General features: G+C 35.7%; 1 protein-coding gene across 1 annotated transcript in view; it reads right to left on the bottom strand.

Annotated features, from left to right (window-relative positions):
* Window positions 1–23881, bottom strand: part of IGFBP2 (insulin like growth factor binding protein 2) — a 56214-nt gene that overhangs the window by 7606 nt on the left and 24727 nt on the right. The window contains exon 2 of the mRNA XM_034421906.3: window positions 4973–5151. Within this exon, the coding sequence (XP_034277797.1) occupies window positions 4973–5151 (179 nt within the window). The remainder of the gene's footprint in view (window positions 1–4972; window positions 5152–23881) is intronic.

Below are 23881 nucleotides of genomic sequence, written 5' to 3'. Positions count from 1 at the left end.
TACTTGTTAGCATCCACCTAATTCATTATCTTCTGCAAAAAATCTCAGTAACCAGTAAGTATTATGTGGGTCCAAGAATTCTAGAGTTCTACAGTCCATATTTTGCCATCTAAATGAACATGTCTTTCTTCACTGATCTGCCTCCTAAACTTGTTTAAAGACTAACATGCACAAAAACTATTGCTACCAGCTGAATAATACAATAAAATATGTTGTTCTCTAACAGAATTCATTTGATTAAAAAAAGAGATGATCAAAGTGAGAACAATTACTGTGAAATCTCTGATTACTTTTGATATGGCACCTAAGATATTACAGACAATAATCGTAGTGGTTCAAAACAACAGCCAACAAAAACAAAAGATAAAACAATAATTTCACATAAGGGAACATCACACTTCCTATGACACTTTCACAACATCCCTACATTGGCTGGGCTCACTCCCACGCTGACTAAATGCCTGGGAAGATAGCCAGATCACAGCTTTCCAAAAGACTAAAATCACCTGGTTCTCTGCCTGCCCAATAAAATTCTGTGAAATACTACCTATTGCACAACAAAACCCTCACCTATAATTTAGTTATCATTTTATCCACCCAATTTAACAGCACTTCTTCATTCTATTGTTACCATTATATGTCACTACCATCTAAATTACTTTTTAGCCTAATCCCAAGAATCCAAGAAAAGTATCCATTTCCTGTATTCATGGTTATACTTTTATCTGTTATCTTATACATGCTTGACAAATAAAAATAAATAAAATAAATACAGGTCATCCTTGACCTACAGCCACAACTGAGTCCAAAATTTCTCTTGCTAAGCAAGAGAATTGTTAAGTGAAAATAGCTGTAAAGATCTGGTTATATCTTACCACAGCTTTTAAGTGAATCATTGGTGTTATTAAGTTTGTAACATGGCTGTTATGTGAATCTGGCTTCCCCATTGACAAAAGGAGGATCACATGACCCCAGGGCATTGCAACTATGCAATATGAACCAGTGGCCAAATGCCTGAATTTTGATCATGTGGCCATGGGGATACTGCAGGTTGTAAGTGTGAACACATGGACAAAGAAAGGTCGGGAGACTGACCATATACACTATGAACAGTTGTTCCATATAAGGAGACTGCACATCAGTGGACCATAGTGGGTTTTGAACACTCGGAAATGACAGAAATAGCCATCTTGCTTACAGTTCCAGTTGGTGCCTTTCAAAGGACAGTAAATTCACAATCTTTCTTTTCTGTTCATGTTCAGAAATTGGAAATTAACTACTTTTAAACTATTAGAGACTTTTGGATTGATAAGTCTGAAAATACTAGATGAGTTTGCCGTACATCTTTAATGAAAGAAAAAAAATTAAGTTTTTTTTAAAAATTAAAATAAGCAGCAAAAGGCTAAATACCACTTTGATTCTAGAAAGTTATAAATGGATTAAGGATATAGATAAATTTGGAGTAAGATTTTCAAATACTGAAGGATGCTTTTGAAAAACGAAATCAGAATTTAGTATCAATAATATTAATGGCATCAAAAATGGATCAGGCTGTGAGAATGATATAGAAAAAGTCATCTCACTGCATATTCAAAACAAATGCGATGTTTCAAAAATTAAAAGGGTAATACAAATCATAAATCAAAACAGTGACCTGAATATATATTTTTTATTTTTATGCTGGATTTATAAAATAGGCTTATTAAAACTTTGAAGAATCTTGTGAGGAAAAAATGATAAGAAATCAAATTCTATGACATTATTTTAATGAACTAAACTTTTAAATCAGTGGAAGTAAAAGAAGTTGGCTTAATTGATCAAGGTTAAAATAAAACATGTTCTTATTTCTGGTAAATGATAATGGACTTCCTGCTGGCATCACGACTGAAAAAATGATGCTTTATGGTTTTGTTTATAGATATGGAATGAAGATATCATTGGCTGTAAACTATGAGAGGGAAAATAATTACTAAAATTGTTTATACTTGTGACGTAAGTTGGAAGTCAGTTCTTTATATATTTTCTTTAATTACCATATTATTTTCTTCCTTTTTTGTACTTTTTATATTTTTCTTCTTTTCCTTTGCATCTTTCATTCTCTTAATTCTTTTTTTAGTTTATATCAGACTTTACTATTGTACTTAAATCTTCAGTAAAAAATTATATATCATCTTTTAACTCAAGCATCCCTAAACTAGAAAAGAGACAGACTAGAAAAATCTTCAGTCAAATATTATGCAGTGCCATTCAGAGAAGATTAGTATCCTAAATGGAACCATTAGATCCTTGAAGCTACTTCATACTGTTACTAATAAATTTCATACTAGCATTTATCAACTCACCCCAGGGTGGATTTGATTTAAATCAAACTGATTTAAATCACGATTTAAATCACGATTTAAATCACTAGTCAGTAAGGCTTGATTTAAATAATAGTTTTCTACATAAAGACTAATTCTTGCTGGTATAACTTTAATATGCAAGTAGATGAAGATTTTTAGAATAACAACTTTTCATATTAGTTTTTTTATCCCCAGTTTAATAGGTTAATCATTCATATTTGGACAACTTTTCTGTTGTACTTAGGAAGGAGAAAAATAATCATTACCTTAATAATAACAATTTAAATAGATTTATTCAACTGAAACAATAACATTACAGCATATGTTATTTGCTTAAACAAACATCCATGTTTGTTAACTAATTTGGCTAAACAAAATATATATATTTTAAGAAACTTAGACTGTCAGCCCAGCCTACACATGAAAAACTTAAATACTGTCCTCTGTAGCTCACTCGTCATCTTCATCTTCTTCTTTGTTCATAATCTGGAAAAGAAAAACAAGCTTTCCTGCTTTATCGGGTCCCAAACGATTTCTCAATTTAGAATGAATGAGTCCAAAGGAAGAGAATATTCTTTCAATGCCTGCAGAAGAAGCTACTGCTGTTAAAAGTGAAATCATTACTTGAACAGTCTTTAAATCCAAGTGCTTAAGTGACTTCCACCAGTTCACTGGTGTGACTTTCTTTAAAATATCTTCAGCAAACATATATTTCTTGAATGGTTCCCCCTTAGCTTTGAAGTTTATTATAGTTGGCATTACAGATGGATGATTGCTGGATACCCTTGTCATAGCTAACTCCTCTTCCTCAGCACTTAAGTTTTGACCCTGATACTGGATATTGACAATATTTGCCAAAAAATGAGCTGGAGACAGTACTTGTCCCATTCGTTTTTTTAATGCTTGTAATTTAATTCTGTCCATGTGTAGTTCTGTTTTTAAGTGTTCACTCAGTTCCTTCCAAATTTCAACAGCATCAGCAATAAAACAGCTATTTTTCTGTATTTTGTTTAAAGCTTCAGAGATGGGTTTCAGGATGCTCAGCATATGTTCAACATTTCTCTTAAGCCCAATGTTGAGGATTTTGGCCGTGACAGTGCCATCTATTTTATCTCGATTTTCTTCACAAACTGTCATCAGAATAGGCCAGTTCTTGATATACTGCTCAAAACAGTCCACCACAGAGTTCCATCTAACATCTTGTGGGAGCGTTAGCTTGGTTCCACCCATCCTTTTCAGAGCTGCTGCAGCAAAATGATTGTTACGGAAGTATTTAGCAATTTCAACAACATTAGTGACTGAACCCTATTAATGAAATGTGGGTTCTCAGTCAGATGGAAAGAAGAGTTCGTTGCATAAACAAACTGGGCAATTTTTTCATCAATTAACTTTTTCTAATCTGCTAGTTTTTATCACAAACTTATCTATGGTGGTTCCAGGAGGGAAGGGTTTTTTCTTTCTTTTAGGTGATAGTGATATGTGGCTGTGGGTGTCTGATGATGATGCTGATGCTAATGAAGCACTATCCTGGATGGATAACTCTGAAACTGTAGAACAGGAGGATCGTGATCTTGAAGGTGGATAGTTTCCAGAATCCATGAATTCCCCTAAACAAAAAAGTCAATGCTGTTATTTTATTGTTTATACAATTTCTGCTTATTGTACACAGCACTGCCCCAAAAGGAATATTTGCTTTTCTTCATAACTGTACCAAATGACAGTAACATGCAGTAATAATAAGAAATATAATTTTGCTCAAACATGACAGTTCAAGGCAGTCTTTAGAAATATGATTCAATAAAAATGTTTACCAACCTGAAGATCCTGCCTGTTCAAATGTGTTTCTTTGGTCATCTTCATCACAGCACTTCTCATGATGTTGCCTCATTAGGGCCACCAGGCCTTGCATTTCTTTGTTGCAGTGTTTGCAGTTTGCACGCATGCCTGCCTTAACGATAGCTAAAGGAACTTCATTAAAATATTGCCAAACTGGGTCTCTTTTACGGCCTGCTGCCATTAAAGGTTTTTTCCTCCAAGGAAAGAATGTGATAAACCTCAGGTCATACACACAAAAAGATCCAAAGACTTGTCTGTCTGTGGCTGTGCAGTATTGTGCTCAGAAAGTTTCACTTTCATTTTGTACTGCTTGTCTGATTGCCCCTTCCTCCTCACACTTAGTTTCACTTTCTTCTTGTGCAGATCTATTCCACTCCAAACAATTAGAAAAATATTGTTTCTATTCTATTCACTGAACTTCTTGAAACTTAGCACTGAAGGGGTTGATTCTGTATTCATACGTTTGTAGAACAATAGGATTAAGGTCTTTTTCTCAACTCTGTTCATGTTATAACATTTTTGCTGTGAAGAAGAGGCAGATTAATGGAATTTATTTACCAAAAAAATTAAACATATACAGCCTTATTCTACATAATTAAAAAACTAATCTTTATTTCATGATGGAATAACCTTTGGATGGTAATATATTTTCCTCAAAAAGCATTTTATTTAAAAAAATCCGATTTAAATAAAAAAAATCTGATTTAAATAAAAAAAATCCGATTTAAATTTAAAAAATCTGATTTTTTTGTTTTTTTTAAAAAAATCATTGATTTTTATCCATCCTGACTCACCCTAGGAGGTTGTAGACGTATCTCAACCATTTTATTCTTGTTCATCAGCTTTTGCTGCTCATTCGTTTTCTCACGAAGTATGGCTATTTCCTTTCTAATAGCAGGCCTTCCAATCACCACAGTAGAGGCACCATCTACAAAGTTTTCCACAACAGATCCTTCAGGATGTTCTTCGTTATCTAACAGAGATAAGAAATAAGTGAAAATAAAGGAAATCTATTAGTTACCTACCCTCAGAAAAAGTTCCCATAGATTAATTTGTGGAACACTACCTCTAATTAAAGTATTGGGGGTGAGGGGGAAGGAACCAACTATGATAGTTTGAGGAGATGTCCCCATGTGAAGGCATCCTTATATGGAAATCATAAAGGGTTTGTTTCTGTTTTTTAGGAGAGTATTATAGGTATGGTAGCAATAGAAGTCAATCAAATTTACACTCAAATTTGAGTTACAGGTAGCCCTCAATTTACAACCACAATCAAGCCCAAAATTTCTGTTGTTAAGTGAGACATTTGTTAAGTGAGTTTTGCCCCATTTTATGACCTTCCTTGCCACAGTTGTTAAGCCCATCACTGCAGTTGTTAAGTTAGTAGCATAGTTGTTAAGTGAATCTGGCTTCCCCATTGACTTTGCTTGTCGAAAGAGTGCAAATGTTGATCACATGATCTTGGGACACTGCACCGGTCATAAGTATGAACCAGTTGCCAAGCATCTGCATTTTGATCACATGATGCTTCAAAAGTCATAACCTAAAAATGGTCATAAATCACTTTTTTCAGTGCCATTGTAACTTTGAACGGTCATTAAATGAACTGTTGTAAGCCAAGGACTACCTGTATTTGATACATTTCAGAGTTTTTTACACATTACCTATTATTTTTGTGACAAGGTAGCATTTTTTCACTAGTTAATACTCTCACTTCCCCTCTCAAAAAAGAGCTAGTGCTATTAGTGACTGTACTCACTATGAGACTGAGTGTGTTCTGGAATTCTTATATTGAAATAGGACTGATAGTTGACACAACTCTGTAAACCACAAAGCTAGGACAAATTTCTAGGTTTTTTTTTAATTTTATATTTGGCCACGAAGTCCTCGTAGAGTTAAATCAACCACACTTACATCTTCTGTGTCTACAGAATTCTTAAAGCCAACAACTCCTAAGTAGATTTACAACTTGAATTCCTTATGCAAATGTTGGATTTCTTAGAAAAATAAAATGCTCTGCTCTTGCCATCCTAGGCTATTGATCATACAACACATCTGCTACATAGCTAACTTTAGCAGTTTTGTCATGGAACGTTCTTGGTTACTGAAGAGTTGGTTGAAGGAATGAGATTCCTACTTGATCATGGCATAAACATAGTCAGGATATTGACTTTAAATAAATCCACGTGTCTAGGCCAGGTAAATTGTATCCTAAGCCATTGTCAGAACTGGCTCTATTATATTTAGGAAATCCTTTACAGGCTGTCCCCATTTTGAAAAAATGGGAAAAAGGGAATCCTGAGGAATTATAGGCCAGTTAGCCTCCTACCGATTCCAAGAGAATTTTACAACAGATTATAAAGTAATTGAAGTATCCGTACTATAAAAAGGATGTCGGGTTCACTAAAAGTCAGTGCAGCTGTGTCAAGAACACATCACTAGCGCATACTGTGACAGTTGAAACCGAAAAGGAGTCGGTTGCAACAAGTTTTAGTTTTAGAATTTGTGGTTTAATGACTGCTATGTTGGAAAGCTAATTTTGAGCCTGGTCCAAGAGTGTGGATAGCCTTTCAGATATTGTGTCTCATTATTAACCCTACTTCCCCAATACATTATCTTCTGCCCTTATCCAATCTTTTCAGCAGGACAGTGGGAGTAAGGAAAGGATTGCTAAACAGGCCGATGAACAGTGTGTTCTGACGGGTGGTTGCTTAGCAAGTGCCTCTTATTCTCCTGGACTGCTGCTGGCAAGGGGATGATCCAAATGGGCATCCTTTGGCTGTAACCTTCCCCAGGAAGTGCTTTCAAGCCCTTCAAAAGCACACGGAAACAGTGGCTTAACAATCCCTCTTCAGCCTGAGTAAGTCCAGCTTTAGCAGCCTGCCCTACTTGTTCATTTTGCTTTCTTTCCATTGCTGAAGGTACAGATTGGAGGGTGAACAATGGATTCATTCTTCCCCATCCTTCCTCTAGGTCAATGTCATGCAATCCTCGTCGTTTATTCAACTTATAGCACAGGATAAAGGTCTCAGCTGTGTGTATGCCTTTGTTGTGGCAAAATTGCTGCATCACTCTCTCCTAAATTTCTGCTGGAGACATAAAAACTTAAGTTTGCCTGGAGAGATAAATACTAAATGGACATTTTTGTAATTCCCATTTTAGCACAATATAATGAGCAAATCGAAGCAAACAATTTCCTTATGTTTCACAACGATTTTCTTACTTTACCTAGCAAGATTCCCTAAATCAGGAAAACACCTTAATATGTTTCAGATGGAATTCAATGTATCCTCACATTATGATTTGGATTTTTAGAAGTTAGCTTTGATTCTAACTTTGGCATAAATGTTGATTGGCTTTTCAGGATTTTATGTGAAGAAATGTCCAGCCCTTTCTGATTCAAGGACACAGGTGGGTGGAGTCTACTGAGGGAATCGGTGCATGTTAAGCATACATGTGTGTATGCACATATATGTACCTTTTAAATAAGCTTTCTATAGTCAAACACTTCCAGAAACATGCCGTACTATCTATGTGCTTAAAATCCACATTTAAAATACATTATTCCCTCCACTCCACGTATAAAATGAAAGGGATTTTCTATTTCAATTCATCTTGGAAGTGGATTATTACCATTTTTAACTACTTGCACACTTTGTGATGGGCAACTACTTGCAGACTTCACATAAAGGAGATTAGAAAGAATCTCCTTTGGATGATTTGGCATAACTTCTATTATAAACATCTAAATTACAAGCAGAATTGATTGAGAACAGAGTGTTCTGGAGAAAAATTTATGTGGTTACTAAAAGATGAAACTGATTTAATGGAATGTAATCAATCAATCAAGTTATAAGTATAGTAATAGTCATTTTATAACTTCTGTTACCCTTCTGACAGGAAACAATCATCTTTGGAGAAAAACAAATAAAAAGTGAAGGATTTTCATGCCTTCAGTAAGTAATACAATCTGACCTCAGTTACACCCAACTAACTATTTTGAAGGTTTGGGGAAGTAAACACATGTACTGCAACCAAAAGTTTGCCTTTCCATTAAAAAAACTAAACCCCTAAGGGAAAAAATGCCAATGCTCCACTTAAGCAAATAAAAGAAAAACACAAAAGGATCAAATATGAGTTCTACTCTCCCCTTTAGAGCTATCTACATGTCCGTCTTTGCTTTTGAATCCTATGGCTTCAAGCCAACATGTCTAAATATGATTGGCTTTGAAGCCACATTACACTTCTTCATTCTGTATTTTCCAGACAGTAACTCCACCCAGGGCGTTAGCTCCCTATGTTTCTTTTCTCATTTCACTCTTATTTTCTCAGTCTGCCTTTTCTAAGATCATAAATAACTACTGTGATGTTATTGTAATGTTATCTTCCATAAAATTTGAATCATTTGCATTTCACCAGTTATGGGATTTTGCATTTATATCAGACCTAGGGAACACCTGGAATGGGCCGCATGCACTGTGAAGAGTGCCCTTAGGTTTGTCCAAGTAATACCTCTGTTGCATGAGCTGCACTGGCTTCCAGTTTCTTTCTGGGTGCAATTTAAGGTGCAGATCATCACTTTTAAGGCCTACGTGGCACAGGGCCAGGTTATCTGCAGTACTGCCTTTCCCTAAGGATAGCTATCCATCCTACCAGGATAGATAGGATGGGCATGCCCCTTCTTTTAAACATTGCCATTTTATGGGAGCTAGGAGCTAGAATGCATTTTCTATGCCAGCCTCTGCCCTATGGAACACCCCTGAAGTTTGTAAGGCTTCTGTCCCCCCACCCCCATGCCCCAGCCTTCTGAAAAGAACTGAAGACCTGACTTTCCCCTCAACCTCTGGGATAAGACAAGGTGATTGCACATTGGAAGCTTGGCCTGTTACCAAGTTTTTGTTTTTACGTGTTTGGATTGAATAATTTAAACATGGATTTTTAATGTTATTTTAGTTTTTGATTAGGAGCTGCCAAGAGTTTGTTGTAAGGTAGGCAGCTATATAAATGTTTTAAGTAAGTAAATTAAAATAAAGAAACAATTTTTGAGATCGCATCTTAATCGCTACCATCACCTCTCAGACTGTAGACAGTGCACTCCCATGACTTAAGTTATCAAAATGATTGTGAGTCAATCATCACAGTGGTGGGTTGCTAGTCATCAAAAACGTTTTGCACATGCAAAGAACCTTCTGCGCCTGCGCAAAAGCACCGCATGCTTGCAAAGCGAGAGCATGCACTCGCGCACTCCCAATAGCGAACTGGTAGCGTCGGGATTTGAAAACCACTACTGAATCATTGGTCTCTAGAGATTAAAAAAACTACCACTAGAGAATGTCAGTTTCAGGTCTCTTATGCTTTTGCTGAATCCCTAGAGAACTCTTGCCATTTTAGCTACAGCAATATCTTGCTATTCAGGCATTTCTCATCTCAGCTACCAAAGAAATAATGAGTAGTAATCCCATTTAATATGTCTCATCTCTATTAGGCAGATTCCTTAATTTCTGTCCTAAATAAAAAATATTTAAGGAGAAAATATGGATAGATAGACTGATGGACTCGAGTGTCATCATACATAATGAGAGATTCCATAAGCACAAAGCAAGCTTCAACTTTGTTAGGAAAACATCCAAAACAAACATCGACTGAGATATGTAAATATCTAATTAAATATCCTTCATGCTGAACCCTACCAGACAGACATACAACTACCACCTCTTGTTCCCAGTAATGATTAATTTCCTGAAGCAAAGTAAATGCTTCAGGAAAGAGATAAAATATAAACCTAAAAATAAATAACAGTTCAGGAGAACATTCAGCCAAATATGTAATAGAGAAGCAGTGTTTCATCTAAATACTTAAGGGAATGTTTTACATTGAGAAGCCATAACAAATATTAATCCCAGTCATTATTTTTAAAAGCCTCCCTTTTTCTCTTTCACTTCAATAGTCAAACTTGATATGTATTCCTTTATTCGAGTTTATTAACCCATTTAGTAGATATCATATTAATAAGGTACCAGTGGAAGACATTCCAGCTGAAATAGCAGGATTGAGATCATTAACTCAGATTAAAATTGCAGAAGGCAAAATGTTACAGTTACGATTTCTCAATAGGATCACCCCCAGAATTAAATCCTCCTCTGTGTGTGAAAATTATTTTTTAAAGCTATCCTAATGGCATATGTAATGGCACACAATTTCTATGAGACACATTTAATATGGAACTACTTAAAACCAGGTATATGGTTTTAATTTATGTTTGCTCATTTGCAAACTCTAAAATTCAATTTTCAACCAATTTAATTAAGCAAACTTTTTGTTTAAAAAATAAGGGGGAGGGGGAATCAGCCTTAAAAAGATGGGAAGTTTTATTCTGGTTGAAAGAAAGAAAATGAATGTGCTATTTGACAGCATCAGTGATACAATAATAAAAAGGAAATGCAGAAAGGAAGGGAACAAGAAAAGAAGTAAGAGACATTCTTCAACCAAACCTTGAGTAACATCAAATTTCATACAAAAAAGATAAATTAATACTCTGAATTGTTCTTTGCTATATCAAACCCAAGTCCAACAAGTCAACCTGATTTAAAATTTCACATAAGCAGGGAACAATGAGGATGAATGAAAGAGTAAAGGGATATATAAACTATTATATAAATTCTAAATCACCAGTACTAAAATATAATCCTAATCCAGAACTATTAAATTCTCTACAGATGTGTATATCCAGGTGATAGCGAATGTTAAGCAGCAAAATCACTGAATAAAGCTACTTGAAGCATGAACACCTGCAGCTACCATATAATTTTCTCCTGGCTACTTGAAATAAAACAATGTTCTTAAACAGATTTATTAGTTTCCACTGCCCTCAGTTAATAAGAAAACTGCTCTGCTATATGGTGTTACACCTGTTGTGACCATCCCTTCATCTGCAGCTGTTTCAAAAATATACATGTCTGGATTAGACCGCTAAGCTTATAACTTCTCTATTTCCATCTGCTGGACAGGTTTATTAGTTTCTTTTATGGTAAACTCCACCCCAGGCAGGAATGAAAAGCTCAAGCTGTGACCATTTGTCACATCCCGGGTCAGGCATTTAAATAAGTCCTCCTGTCCCATCTAAACTCTGAAATAGACCCCAAATAACTGTAGTGCATGATCCAAGTTGCTAACAGTTGGAAGCACACCAACACTAGCTTCCGGAAGGAAAGGAGATGCTGAAACTAAAGGTCTTTCAGCCAGTGAATACAAGCAATTCTACTTTCTTCTCCTTTCCCCATTTCAATTGTTTAAATTTCCTGCTCAGTATTCTTTTGCAATTTTTTTTTTTTTAAAAACTCCAGTTATATAGAGCCTGCGGTTAGCTTAAGAGAAAGAACTAATGACACAAAAATCACAAAATATACTTTGGATAATGTACACATAAGTATATTCCTACTACTTGTGCGAACCAACTAAGAAAGAAAGAAAGTTGGTTCTGTTCACTGCTGACCCACTGTATGCATTTTAAAATTTTGATATATAGCTATAAACAAGAAATACAGTAAGCCGAAACTTTTGATATGACTCGGCGTGCTCTCCAGACACTGGTCTTCTGAATACAAGAAACCTGAAGAGCCATGAAACATCCATGCCTCCATGGCAGCCTTATCTCATGCACACAATGTCATTCAGCATGTGGCCCATTATTGCAAATGTCATGTTGAAGAATGCAGCCAAAGATACCAAGCAGAAAAAATATCTCTTCAGTAACTGCCATTTGCTGAAGCTACATATCACTATCTTTCTGTGCTTAGATGCAATGGAAGTTTCTGTTAGTTTAAATGGAATTGCTGCTATTCAAATTTCACACACATCTCTCTTGTGCGACTGAAAACTCTTGCGCAGTCATTCTTGGGTTCTGGGCCAAGTCTTCATCCATTAAACCCTCAAATAATGCTTTCAAGTGTTCTTCCTTTTTACACAACATGGGAATGACCCTGGCCAAGATGCCATGGGAAAAAAAAATTGATGCAGACAAAAAAAAAAAAAAAGTACTCTGCTACTTACCCAGAAGAGTAGTCTGGATGTTAAAACAGTGAGTGCTGAAAGGTGATGTAATAAATGGAAAACATAAAACATCTGTGTTATATCCTCCATGTTTTGAAACCATCTCCCTTATCCTGTATGTTATCATTCTTCTGAGTAGCTTTTGTCTTAGTAAAGGAATCTTCAAATTAGATAGTTCAGGTTTTAAAATATCAATGAATACTGAAGGTTCAAATATTTAAGATGAAATTCAAAAATGCTATTCAGTGGAATCTTGTTCATTGTTAGAGATAGATAAACAGTTAATTTCCCAACGCCGATAATAACCATCCTATTGCATCAGTTCAATGTCGACCAAGTAAATTAATGCAAACAATGTTGTTTCCTCAAACTATTAAAGCAATAATCCTTTATTTACTTGAAGTAAATCCATTAAACTCACTGATCGTATTTTTTTAAATGCATTCAGAGCATTTAAACAATATATTAGAGATCTGGAAGCCCAACAGGACCAGTCTTGCTCTACTTAAGAACATTTTTCTGAACAGTCAAGTCCCTTTTTACAAACCAGCAAGATACTTACACCATAGAACTGCTTCCAAATTCTAAATACTAACTTTAGCATGCATTAAAGCTCTCCCTACAGCAGTTTTGGAAGGTTGATACGAAGTAGTCCCCTATGAACTGAGACTACCTCTGTGGACAAAGGATGGTTGAAACTACACCTCATGTTCTGCTATACTGAATCCTCTATAAGGGCTCAAGGACCCACCTTATACTCCTTTCCTGGTAAATCACCCAGGAAATTCTTATCTTTTTAATGTCTAGTTATTTTAGATCAGTATGATTCAATTTCCTTGACTATAACTAAATTTTATTGTAATGTCTATAAAATTAGGGAGACTTCAATTGTCCATTGATGAACACACCACCAAGATATTTTATCTTCTTTCCTTTTTACTTTAATTTTTTAAATTTGCTTTTGATTGCTATTTTGTTTGATGACCGTAATAAAAAATACTTCTTTGTAGATGTATGTATAGCATTGTACTCCAGTTATCATTATACTGGTATAATCAAGTGAAAACTTGGATAACATGATTGTGAAAGTGTTTCCTATAATAATTGGCTTTCTTTCTCCACAAATATTCCATACACTGAAATATAAATATTCAGGACTTAAATATATCCAGATAATAGCAAAATTTTTACCCAGGTAGATTTGCTGGTTTTGTTGCAGTAAATTAAAAACTAAGGCACTGTGATCTCTCAGAGGCCAGAATATTTACTGAGAGCATGAGCTTTTGCAAACATACATTTACTTTACTTAAAACTTAAAAACTTAAAACTAACTATAAAAAAATGGATGCATAAACGGACAACAGCTGTGTTATATAAACTGAGAGGCAAATTTTATATTTTTAAGAGTACTTTAAAATGGCGTCAGAAAAAAATACAGATTCTGCCCACTTACTTCCTTAATTTAGCTATAATTTATGAGCAAAATTGAGGTACTGACAATAGAGTATCTTTTGCACACACTCTTGCTGTTTTATTGATAAATTGGATATTGTTACTCCAATCATACTTTTGTTTCTAAAATGCATAATTCTAGCTCTCAAAATGCATTGTGTTTTGGCAGAAAAGGTTTTTCGTTTTTTTAAGCACATCCCTTGCTCATGTGAGCAGTATGCAAAAAGTCAGAATTTGAATAGATTTCAATGCCAACTAATGAATACTACCTAAGATTCATGAGTAATATAGGCTCCTTCTGGATGAGTCTTTTATGATGCAATAGCTCTGCCTTCATACATAATTTTACCACAGAACAGATGTCATCATTCATTTGTAACTTCCACTTGTTGTCCCATCACGTCTTTGGTCTTTTTTCCCCCCTTGGCCTTTTTACAACAAAACCCATTAAAATGGAAAACAGGAGTCTCCACACAATGTGTATTAGACGCCATCCCTCAGGAAAATCACAACCTTCCACCTTAATGAGTTTCACCTCTGCAAGAGTCAGGAATTTATGTAAGTACATAAATTCCATAGCACATTTAGCTATCTCCCAACACTGTTTGTTTACACCTTGGTCACATATTGTTAAGAGTTCAGATGTTATGCTAAAATTATTTTTGGTTTTCTTCTCAGAGGCACAAGAAGCCAGATACATTAATTTGGACATTCCCTCCCACCCTCTAAGATTTTGCTGAAAAATAAATGTGATGAATGATAAATATTTGCTCTGTCTCTCTGCTCTCCCCCACTCCCCAAATCAGGATACACAAAACAGCTTCAGGGTCGCAAAAATCAATACCACTAAAACAAACAAACAAAAAACCCTCTCTATATAACAACCTATATAAAGAAAAAATAGACCTTCAACATTTGGCAAGATGAAGGGTTAACTGGTTATATTTCAACTATGAACCCTTTCTGGAGTAATTGCACAGTACCAAAACATACAGGCACATGAGTGGAAAACAAATGAACTAATTCTATTAAGAGTCTCTACAGCAATGTTTCTCAATTTTGGCAGCTTGAAGATGTATTGATTTCAGCTTCCAGAATTCCCCAGCCAGCCAGAGGTCCACACATTTTCAGGCTGCCAAGGTTGAGAAGCTCCGCTCTATAGGCTCCAAATACATTTTCATAACTGTAATCTTGAGTTCAAAGATTTAAAATTTCTACTTCTAGAAAAGGCTGAATATTAAGATGTCCACAAATTATGAGAAAATAAAGATTTACTCTCTGCACCTGAGATTCAGAAGGCTACCTGTGAATTTCAGAACTTTCACTCACCCTTTAAGAGCCTGTCCTGAGCACCAGAGATCCTTCCTAAGTAACATTCAATAATGTAGTTTTAGAAGGCAGATGTCACTATCATAGAAGAAAGCCAGAGACCCTGTATCTACACTTCATAATGTTGCATCAAGAAACATAAGGTACAACATCATTAAGTGTTGTACCTTATGATTCTTGATGCACGTAACTTTTATTTTATGTACACTGAGGGCATATGCACCAAGACAAATTCCTTGTGTGTGCAATCACACTTGGCCAATAAAAAATCAATTCAATTCAATTCAATTCAATTCAATTCAATTCAATTCAATTCAATTCTACTCTACTCTACTCTACTCTACTCTACTCTACTCTACTCTACTCTACTCTACTCTACTCTACTCTGTTCTGTTCTGTTCTGTTCTGTTCTGTTCTGTTTTGTTCTGTTATCAAAGAAGTATTCATTAGTACAAAAAAGCTTTTTCAATATAGTACCCCTAATGTAAGAAATTCTATAGTAATATTTTAATGTGTGTGAAGGGTTGGGGGGAAGGTATTGCCACATTCATTGCTTCAATGACATCTTTTAAACTGAGCATACTCAGTAACACAGTAATTCCACTTTCCACAGTAATTTCACTTTCCACATTCATGTTTTACAAAAACAAATTGCAATAAATGACTGTTACTAAATGTTAAATACCCAGGACTGCCCTTTGGACAGGACGGGTGATTTTATAATCAGTGAACAAATGCAAACAAACTTCATTTCACATGCCAAAATTTGCCTCTGTACAGCTAGAATGGTCACCAAAAGCAACGACTAAGCTCCTAAGGGACCAAAGCTATATCAATATTCAACTTAAGAATTCAACCCAACAATAGATTTCTATTAATCTTTTTTTTATTAAGTTTTTAATTAAAGACAAAACACAAAACCACACCCAGTGTATAATACAAAATAGGGAGAAGCGGAGGAGTTTTTTCTTCATCTTCAGGTCTTCCAAAATTCTCTTTGCATTGGCACTGGCATTATTTCTTCCAAGTTCCCGATTGCGTAGTCCACAAATGGTTGCCATATCCTCCAAAATATATTTTCTTTCAATAGTCCTTTTTTGAATTTTATATCACACGTTAACTTATCATTAAGAGCAATTTTCCAAACTTCTCTGAACCATTCATTTATTTTGTATTCAATATTCAATTTCCAGTATCTTGCAATCACAATTCGTCCCATAATGATCAATATCCTTACAAGCTCTCTTACATCAATTGTTAACACCTTGTCATTCAACTTTAATATGAGGATGGTATCTACTCCCAACTTTACCTTCTTTTTAATTATTTTACTAGATTCTTCTATTCGTAACCAAAAATTCTTCACTTTACGACATCCATACCACATGTGTTTGTATGTCCCATTCTCCACTTTACATCTCCAACATAACTTGCTAGCACTTTTATTCATTTTATATAATCTTATTGGGAACAGGTATCAAAGCTATATCAATATTCAACTTAAGAATTCAACCCAACAATAGATTTCTATTAATCTATTAAGCTATTAAAATCAGCACTTTCTAAGTAACAAGATTTATGTGAATGGAGAGCAATCTTTGCTGACTCTTTTCTTTAAATTTACCAACAGTATATAGTTTGAGCATCTATATTTGTCTTTTTTCATTTAATTACAGCATTATCAGGGAGTGACACATTGACCTCAGTGTAGCATTAAAAATAGCAGTGCATGCTGTGTCACACAACATGCTTTTATTGATTTGAAAATGACCTTGCAATCATTCTGTTAAGACACCGTAATCCTTTAATTTCTGACAATTTAATACAATGCTATGGAAATAAATGAAGAGGATGAAAAAATAATCAGTAACAATTGAATGGCTTTTTGGCAATCTGCAAAAAAAGTTTCAGGCTTTAGTGATGACCAGCTTTTCACTGTGCTAGTTTCCTCTCAGAGTTCTAGTGCTTTCCTGGCTTCCCTCCTTTCCTTTAAATGCCAGCTCCTTTTACAGTCCCATCATCACCATCTTTTCAGACTGGGAATTGTGAGTAGCCAAATAGGAGACACAGAAAGAAGTCTAGGAGAAAACGACGTCAAGTCTGCTGCCCCTAATAACGCAGTAAGAGCAAAAGCACCAAAAGGAAGTCAAAAGGCCTTCTCATGCTCCCTGAGAATAAAGAAGAAAACAGACACCTCATCTATGGAGGAAGAACCCCTCTGAAAAATTATAAGGCAGATTTTTGCATAGTATTAGAATATCATTCAAATAATACACCGAGACAGGAAATAATGTGTAAATTTTACAGCAATGTAGAACACTATACTGGGGGAATGTTAGACCTGCTGCCACCTAATCTTCTAAACCAGGGCTGTCAAATTCCTGGCCCACGGGCTGGATGCGTCACATGCTAGCCACACCCACGCCCAGTTTAGAGAAGGGAAAAAAAGTCTCGATATGTCATGTGACACCACTGTGATGACATGAGTTTGACATCCCTGCTCTAAGCAGAAACTATCCTTGGCTCCATTTGTTGAGACAGCTGACAGGGAAATTGAAAGACTCCATTTCCATGGTACACTAGCAGCACCCATGAATTAACCACATTGGTTAAGATCCACTAATAACCAAACACCATCACTCCAAACTTGGGCCAGCATCCCCTAGACCTGGCACACTGTTCCCCAAGGGACAGACATTATCTCTGTTCCATCTCTGCTCACATTCCACTGGTTTCACTAGCAAGTTTCTTTCAATACTGTAATCTAACATGTCTTTTTTGTGTCTTTTTAAAATTGTGATATTGTTTTACATTTCAAAAAATACATTATTGTTGATTTGCAATAGTGTGATGAAGATGAAGCAAGAAGCCAGGAGAATAGAGCTTCAGTATTTTCACAGAAGAAACCATGCTACTATTTGCCAAAGCAATATTTTTAAGTGTTTGCATGCTGGAAATCTAGGCAACTACCATATATTGTATTGCTTGAAAGGAAGGCTGGATGGAATAGTGGCTGGTGCAAGAATATGTTGTCATGATTTTACCATCGGTCTCCACTCACTCCCCCCCCCAACCTGCCTATAAATCAACATAGCTGCTCCCTTAGCACTTGATCAAGTGTTTTGAATCTTGTTTTGACACAGAAAACTGTCATTACAAATATTTTTCAGGTAACATAATAATAATAATAATAATTTTATTTCTATACCGCCCTTCTCCTGAAGGACTCAGGGCGGTGTACAGCCTATTTAAAAACACAGACAAAACAACAATGTAAAATTTAAAATAATTAAATAAATTGGCTCAGATTTAAAACCCCAAAAATTTAAATACCCCAATTTAAAACTATTGTGTTGATAGTCCGGCCTGGCGGAACAACAGGGTCTTCAGTGCGCAGCGAAACACCCGGAGGTCGGAGATCTTACGAATTTCCAGGGGCAGTTCGTTCCACAGGGCGAACACATGTTATTTGTTACATTTATTTATTTAATTTATATGCTGCCTATCTCCATGACAGGGCAAGTCTTGTTGGGGCACCATTGGTTGGCAGCATGCATTCTTTGCCTTGTTACGAAGTAATTTTGCATTCATTCCCTATATGAAACCATCAGGATCTCCTTTGATGGTAAACTACCACCTGGTCCAACCAGCTCTTCTTGATGGTGAAATTCCCATTTAGAGAACTCACAAGGGAGGTATTTGTAAACTGGAATGTAATTTTGGACAGTGCTTCACAGCTACTCCTTGGGTGCTTCGTGACCCTCCTCTTATTCTGCCCACCAAAACCATCTGGATGATTAGCACACTTGGGGATCAGCTATCATAGAAATAGTTCTGACAGCCTCATGTTCTTCTTGTCCTGAAGTGTATGCAAGATGTCACAAGGGATTATGTCAATCAGCAGCAAACTATGGATTGCACTTTTCCATAGAGATAATAAACCATAAATGACTAATGCAGGCATGTGTGGACAAGGCTCATAGTGAAAGATGTGTCTAACAATTTACAAGGTAGAAAGTCAGGAGGGTTCATAATTCAATGGTATGACACATACGTTGCCACAGATTCAAACACTAGCTACTCAGACATTGAATCCCACCAGAAGGAAACTTCTTTTATTTCATCACGTTCAGCACTATTTTATTAGCTAAGAGTACTATGCACATTTACATACACACATATTTGTTCATACAATTTATTTTTATATGGTTTTGCTGTTGTTTTGGCTTTGTTTTTAGACCATTCTGTCCTTTGATTGGGCCTGTTAAATAAAATTAAACAAGTGCGCACATAAAGGAACAACTTTTTAAAAACACTTCTTTAAAGCAGAATATTTAACTCATTCTTTATTGACTATCAAGATACTTAAGACTACATCCTCTGCGCACTCTCCACTCTAATTCCCTTTTGCTTTTGCAGTTTTGACTTGATGAATAAACATCAAGTAGCAATCTCTTTTATGATTGCCCCACTGGAGTTCAAGAATGCATATCACTTCCACAACTTTCATAACTTCACTGGTTCCTGATGTTATATACAGATCTAATTTAAAGTGCAATTATTGATTTTCAAATCCTGAATATAAGTAATTGTTTTTTCTGTACTTTCAGGATAACAATTGTGTGAAATTGTCCAACTATGGATTCTTCTTCACTGTAGTTCTGCTTCTTAATTCCCTACCAACCGAAATGGAATAGGTCTTTTTAAAAGATGACATTAGACCTGGGGAATTTCTTTCCTTCAGACCTTTGCTTCAATGCTTCCAACAATGCTTCCATTGCCAAGCAAAGAAAAAAAAGAGGAATCACACCACCCTATCTGCAAATCATACATAAAGATGCTCACTTAGAGAAAATTATTCTAATTTAAAGCAGAAATATTGTACTTTATATATATTAGAGGAAATAGCACCCAGGTGACCAATAAACATGCATAATCCAGTATCTGGGTATTAATGGTGGATGGACACCTGAGAAGCTCCTGTTTCATTTATATATATATTTATAATACCAGACTTGGACCAACTAGTCATTCAAGCAAACGCTGAAAAATAAAAACATATGGTTTTAATTTGTCTTTACGTTCCAAGATAAGGCAGACTCCTTTATGAAGGTTTTCAAATTTGTATTTGTATTTATTAGTTTGTCAAACATGTACTAGATAGCAGGTATAAATATAAACATGGATATAAATGAAAGAAAAGAATACAAATAAATGGGGACAATAGGACAGAGACAGTAGGCACGCTGGTGCGCTTATGCACGCCCCCTTTACCCCTCTTAGGAATGGGATGAGGTCCACGGTAGACAGTTTAAGGTTCTACTTCTTTGTGTTTTAACTCTTTTGATCAGTAATGCTGCTAATGAATTTTACAGGAACTTTTTTTCTTCCTTGTACTATTGGCATCTGAAATTTTCCAGCAGGACTGTCAAAGGCAGGGCTATGCAGGAAAACTCAAGAGTGAAGATGAATTATCACTTTAATTTTCCTAATAAAACAGGCTGTACACAGAAGGGTTCCCACTCCTTTCAAAACACATTTCAGCATTTTCCACGATTCTTATCAGTATCCACGTGGAAAATCTCCATTGGCTTGGCTGCTCTAGAAGGATGAGAAATAAAATAATCCTATCTCTCATGAATAAACTCAAGTGGGATTTAATCAACAAAATGAGATCTAATTCAAAGCAGAATACCACGAACAGTTTAGGGATGTCTCCACATCCAAGGAGCTGCTATCAGAAAGGCTCTGCTGGCTAGAGCAATAGTGGACCTTACCACATTTATTGTCAGCTTCCCCAAGTTTAACAGAATCTTGCAAGTCTGAAAATACCACAATCACTTTTAACTGCCTGATAAATTAGGGTGGGTCCTTCCTAAATTTCTTCCTCTGACCATTAAAAACTGAGGGTTCCTGCTTCTCGTCTGATCATTTCCTAGTCAGAAAGTCTCTTTTCTCAAGGTCATTCCTACATACCATGACATTTATCCAGGAGGCCATCAAACCAGCCCAGTGTATTATATGCTCCAAATCATTTTCTCGTCAAGTGTTTCAGCAATTGTCAAAAGACACCAGCAAAGCTGCTAGGCCTACAAATTCTGGCCTGCATTTTTATGAAGGGTTCTTCAGAAGAAATGAGCTGAGTCATGCATAGCAGCCAAGATTTCAATATTGATTACACATTTCTTTAACATAAAGGTAAAGGTTCCCCTCGCACCTATGTGCTAGTCGTTCCCGACTCTAGGGGGCAGTGCTCATCTCCGTTTCAAAGCCGAAGAGCCAGCACTGTCCGAAGACGTCACTGTGATCATGTGGCCAGCATGACTAAACGCCAAAGGTGCACGGAACGCTGTTACCTTCCCACCAAAGGTGGTCCCTATTTTTCTACTTGCATTTTTTATGTGCTTTCGAACTGCTAGGTTGGCAGAAGCTGGGACAAGTAACAGGAGCTCACCCTGTTACGCAGCACTAGGGATTCGAACCGCTGAACTGCTAACCTTTCGATCGACAAGCTCAGCATCTTAGCCACTGAGCCACCACGTCCCTATGTTCTTTAACATAGAGTTCACTAAAGATGGGCTATGATGCATTCTTAGCAGGTAAATAAATAGATGTCATATTTGTAGAAATTATTTCACCTAATTTCTTGAAAATTGAACATATTAAAAGTTCCCTTTTTTTTTAATGGAAGGGAGCAAAATGGCCAGCATTGCAGAAGACTCACCCACATGTTTCATCTCGTACTTTGTCTTGCCAGAGGTGAGAACACAAGAAGAAGAGCTCTCAACCTCTCTTATGCTTTATACTTATAGTTGTTGAATTACTAATAAATACATTGCTGAAATATAATCAGTATAAGGTATTATAAATTATCACAAAATCTCTACTATATAACACACATTGCTGCATTTTTTGATTAATAGAAAATATTGCTTTTTCCAAAACAGATAGATTACACATTTCCAACTATCATTTCTGGATATTTGGAGTAGTAACACAGTTCCAATTTCTCAGTATGATTCTTTCAGTCACCCTCATGCTTGATATAACCATGATTCCTGATAAATTATCAGTTTACAAAACTTGGAGAGAGATATATAGTTCAATATTACATTAACATATTTAACATTTCAAAATTTCCCCATAAATCTAAATATATAGGTTAGTATGCTATTCTAAAAAGATACTAAATGATCACATGACCATATTATAAGGATCAGTGAATACTTAATATATTTTTTTTACACTTCCAGCACAGAAAATTTCATATCCATCCTTTCAACTATATTCTCTGGGCGTCTATTACACCTTAAATAGAACTTTTTTGATGAATCAACTTTAATCTCAGATTTGTTAATACCATTTTAATATTTTAAGGAAGGACATGATATGGCTTTATTGGAAATTCCAGTTTTTTAATCGATGCTTGGAATATCCCAGAAATCTCTACTTTGAAAACATATTTGAGCTTTTTGATGGGTTTTAATTTGGTTATGGATTTAATCAAGTAAGAGAGCAAATCAACTGCTTTGAGATGGTTAAAGCATCTGGTCCACATTGATCTGTTAGAACAAGTTGAAGATATCTCCACTATTGCAAATTGGGAAGACCAAATTCAATCTGAAGTCTTTTCCCACCCTATTGTTCAACAGTCTCCCTGCTGACGAAGACACATATGATCTCAGATTTGATGTGAAGGATACCTCTGCTAATTATTTTGAGTCCCTCAAAAATCATGACAAGTCTGTCTGATAAAGGCAATTCAAAATTCATAGCTGTGTCTAGTCAACCATGTAGTCCCAATCACATTGGAAATCTGCCTCTATTTAAGAAAGTACAGTTTACCTTTGTTGAAATAAGGGGACATGTTACTCTTTGATCCTATGAGATTAATCTTGTCTTCCTTTATAGAAATCATGTACATTTATTGTTGTCCTAAGGAAAGCATCTTGTGCTTATTTCAATGGAGACCAAGAGGCATCATGAACAAATGCCAAGAATCCTATGCTGTCTGCACTAAATGGTACAAAATCACTAGTGTCTTTAGCAGGTAGAAACTGCCTCTTACCTATCCATCTAGCTCAGTCATACATGTACTATTCCTCCCTAATCCGATGCCACTCCAAAATGTTTGAGTACAACTTCTAAAATTTGCAGTTAGCAGGTTCAGCTATGCTTCTTAAACATTTCAAGACTTTCTCTCCTTCCACCCCTACTGAAAAATATATTTTTTTCTTTACAGAGTGAACACCTATAATGAGGTAATTCCTTGATTATCTTAAAAGAGATTCAATTAGTGTGTGTCACTGTCCAATTAATTTTTATTTATTTGGATCCCGCCTTTATTATTGTTATGAATAACTCAAGGCAGTGAACATATCCAACATACCTTTATCCTCCTAGACAGTTACCATGACGTGGGTCAATCAACCATGGTGACATTAAAAATTATTACTCAGTTAGAATTGCCTTAATTCCTCCAGTGGATTTCAGCTATGAAAGTGCAGGCTGGCAGATAATTGGAGTCACAACTGAAAAGCAACAAGGGCCAACTGAGAAGGATAAACTAGATGCTCTCTAAAGTAAATTGCACAATTCTCATATAGGAAATGAAGAAAAGGAAGGAAGGAAGGAAGGAAGGAAGGAAGGAAGGAAGGAAGGAAGGAAGGAAGGAAGGAAGGATGCCAGAATTAATCATAGGTCATATACAAGCCTTTACTTGATCCATCCATTACCAAAGAAAGGAGAAAAGAATTACAAACATAGATCCTAATTAAAGCATCTATGCAGTCATTCTTTCAATAAGCAGATTTAATATTTTGATTTGTCTGGGCACATTGGCCTTCCTTAAGTCAAACCCTAAAACATCATTT

The sequence above is a fragment of the Pantherophis guttatus genome, chromosome 1 (genome assembly GCF_059756535.1).
Source record: "Pantherophis guttatus breed Tessera chromosome 1, ASM5975653v1, whole genome shotgun sequence".
Classification (NCBI taxonomy): Eukaryota; Metazoa; Chordata; class Lepidosauria; order Squamata; family Colubridae; genus Pantherophis; species Pantherophis guttatus.
This window is presented reverse-complemented; position numbering and strand designations above follow the sequence as displayed.